Source organism: Monoraphidium neglectum, assembly GCF_000611645.1.
Source record: "Monoraphidium neglectum strain SAG 48.87 unplaced genomic scaffold scaffold01842, whole genome shotgun sequence".
In the NCBI taxonomy this organism is placed as follows: Eukaryota; Viridiplantae; Chlorophyta; class Chlorophyceae; order Sphaeropleales; family Selenastraceae; genus Monoraphidium; species Monoraphidium neglectum.
In genome coordinates this window covers 1-1391 of record NW_014011786.1, presented here as the reverse complement: position 1 = coordinate 1391, position 1391 = coordinate 1, and the positions used below count along the sequence as shown (strand labels likewise).

At 70.2% G+C, this 1391-nt stretch overlaps 1 protein-coding gene across 1 annotated transcript in view; it reads left to right on the top strand.

The window, feature by feature from the left end:
- The window catches only part of MNEG_9166 (hypothetical protein), a gene marked incomplete at both ends in the record, with an annotated part of 3876 nt that extends 3312 nt beyond the window's left edge, over window positions 1-564 (top strand). Inside the window, one exon of the mRNA XM_014042361.1 lies at window positions 158-564. Coding sequence (XP_013897815.1) covers window positions 158-564 — 407 coding nt within the window. The remainder of the gene's footprint in view (window positions 1-157) is intronic.
- Between the last annotated feature and the right edge of the window lie 827 nt (window positions 565-1391).

Here is a 1391-nt window from a genome sequence, read left to right as displayed (position 1 = left end):
GGGTCAACGCTCGCGCCCGACCCGCCGCGCGCCGCTGCCGCGCCCCCGCCCGACGCCGCCGCAAACCCGGCTGCTGCGCCGGCCGCGCCCGAGCTGCCGGACTCGCTGCTCTCCTCGCTGTGCTGCCGAAGCGAGCAGCTTCTCGGCGGCTTCACAGGGCCCCAGATCGCCACCCTCATGTACGGCCTCGCCCGCATGGGCGCGCAGCCGCCGCGCGAGTGGGTCGAGCGGCTGGCCGGCCGCGTGTCGGCGCTGCTGCCAGGGCTGGGCCCGCAGTCGCTCGCGGAGCTGTCCAGCGCGCTCGCCGCGTGGGACTGGGCGCCTCCTGCCTGGTGGACCCGCCGCTTCGTGGCGCTCGCGGCGGCCGCGGCCGCTGGGCGGCCGCGGCCGGGCGGCGGCGGGGCGTCGCGGCCGGCGAGCGTGTGGCAGCGGCGGCTGCTGGCGCACTCGCTAGCGGCGCTGGATCCCGTGGAGGGGGCGCGCTGGCGCGAGGCGCTCGAGGCAGCGGAGGCGGCCGCAGCAGGCGTCGGCAGCGGCGACGGCCGGGCGGGGCGTGAGCGCTGATGGGGGCTGTAATGCACAGCGTTCCAGACGCCCGTTTCTTGGGCAGCTTGATGGTACATCGTGTAAAAGATCATTTCTGTAGCAATTCCCTGCTGATCCCTCACTGCTGGCCAGCGCGGTTGCAGCAGACAGACGGACCGAGAATATAGCACGACACAGGAAGGCGTGCTGGGCGGCTGCCTCTGGCTGGGCAGCTGTCTCTGGCCGTGCTAGCACACGCAGTCGCGCCACGATGCAACATGGACGCGCCCTTTACGGCATGCGCGGGGAAGCAGCGCGTGCTGCTGCTGCAGCAGCTGCGCTCATCCACGAAAGCGTCCCTGCGTGTCGGTTACAGGTGATGCATGACCCCAGGCTGCAGCTGCGCGTGGCAGTGGCGATAAGGGCAAATTGCAACGGCAACCAGGGCGCCACCCGGGAAACGATCTCCACCTCACAAGAGGCCCTGCTTTCTGAAGGCCCGGTCCTTCCTGCGGATGCGGGCGGGTGGCAGGGCGCCGCGGCGGTGTTAGGGCGCGAGCAGGCCGGCCGGCCAGGTCAAGTGCGCCTCAGGGCTGTGGGGAGCTGAGGGAATGCAGCAGGGGCGGAGGGCACTGTGGCCGGCAGCAGGAGGGCAGTGTGTGCGGCCTCAAAAACTGCAGCTGCGAGCAGTGCAGGGCAATCAGAGGAGGTCGACCGGCAAGTGTGGTGGGTGCCGCTCATATGATCAGTCATCCAAGCACTACTGAAAATCCACCCTAGAGGCCCACCGCCCCGACGAAGGCACCTGTGGTGGTTGCCGATGGCGCTCTTGTTGGCCTCCTTGTAAGCAAAGCGCCTGGCAGCAT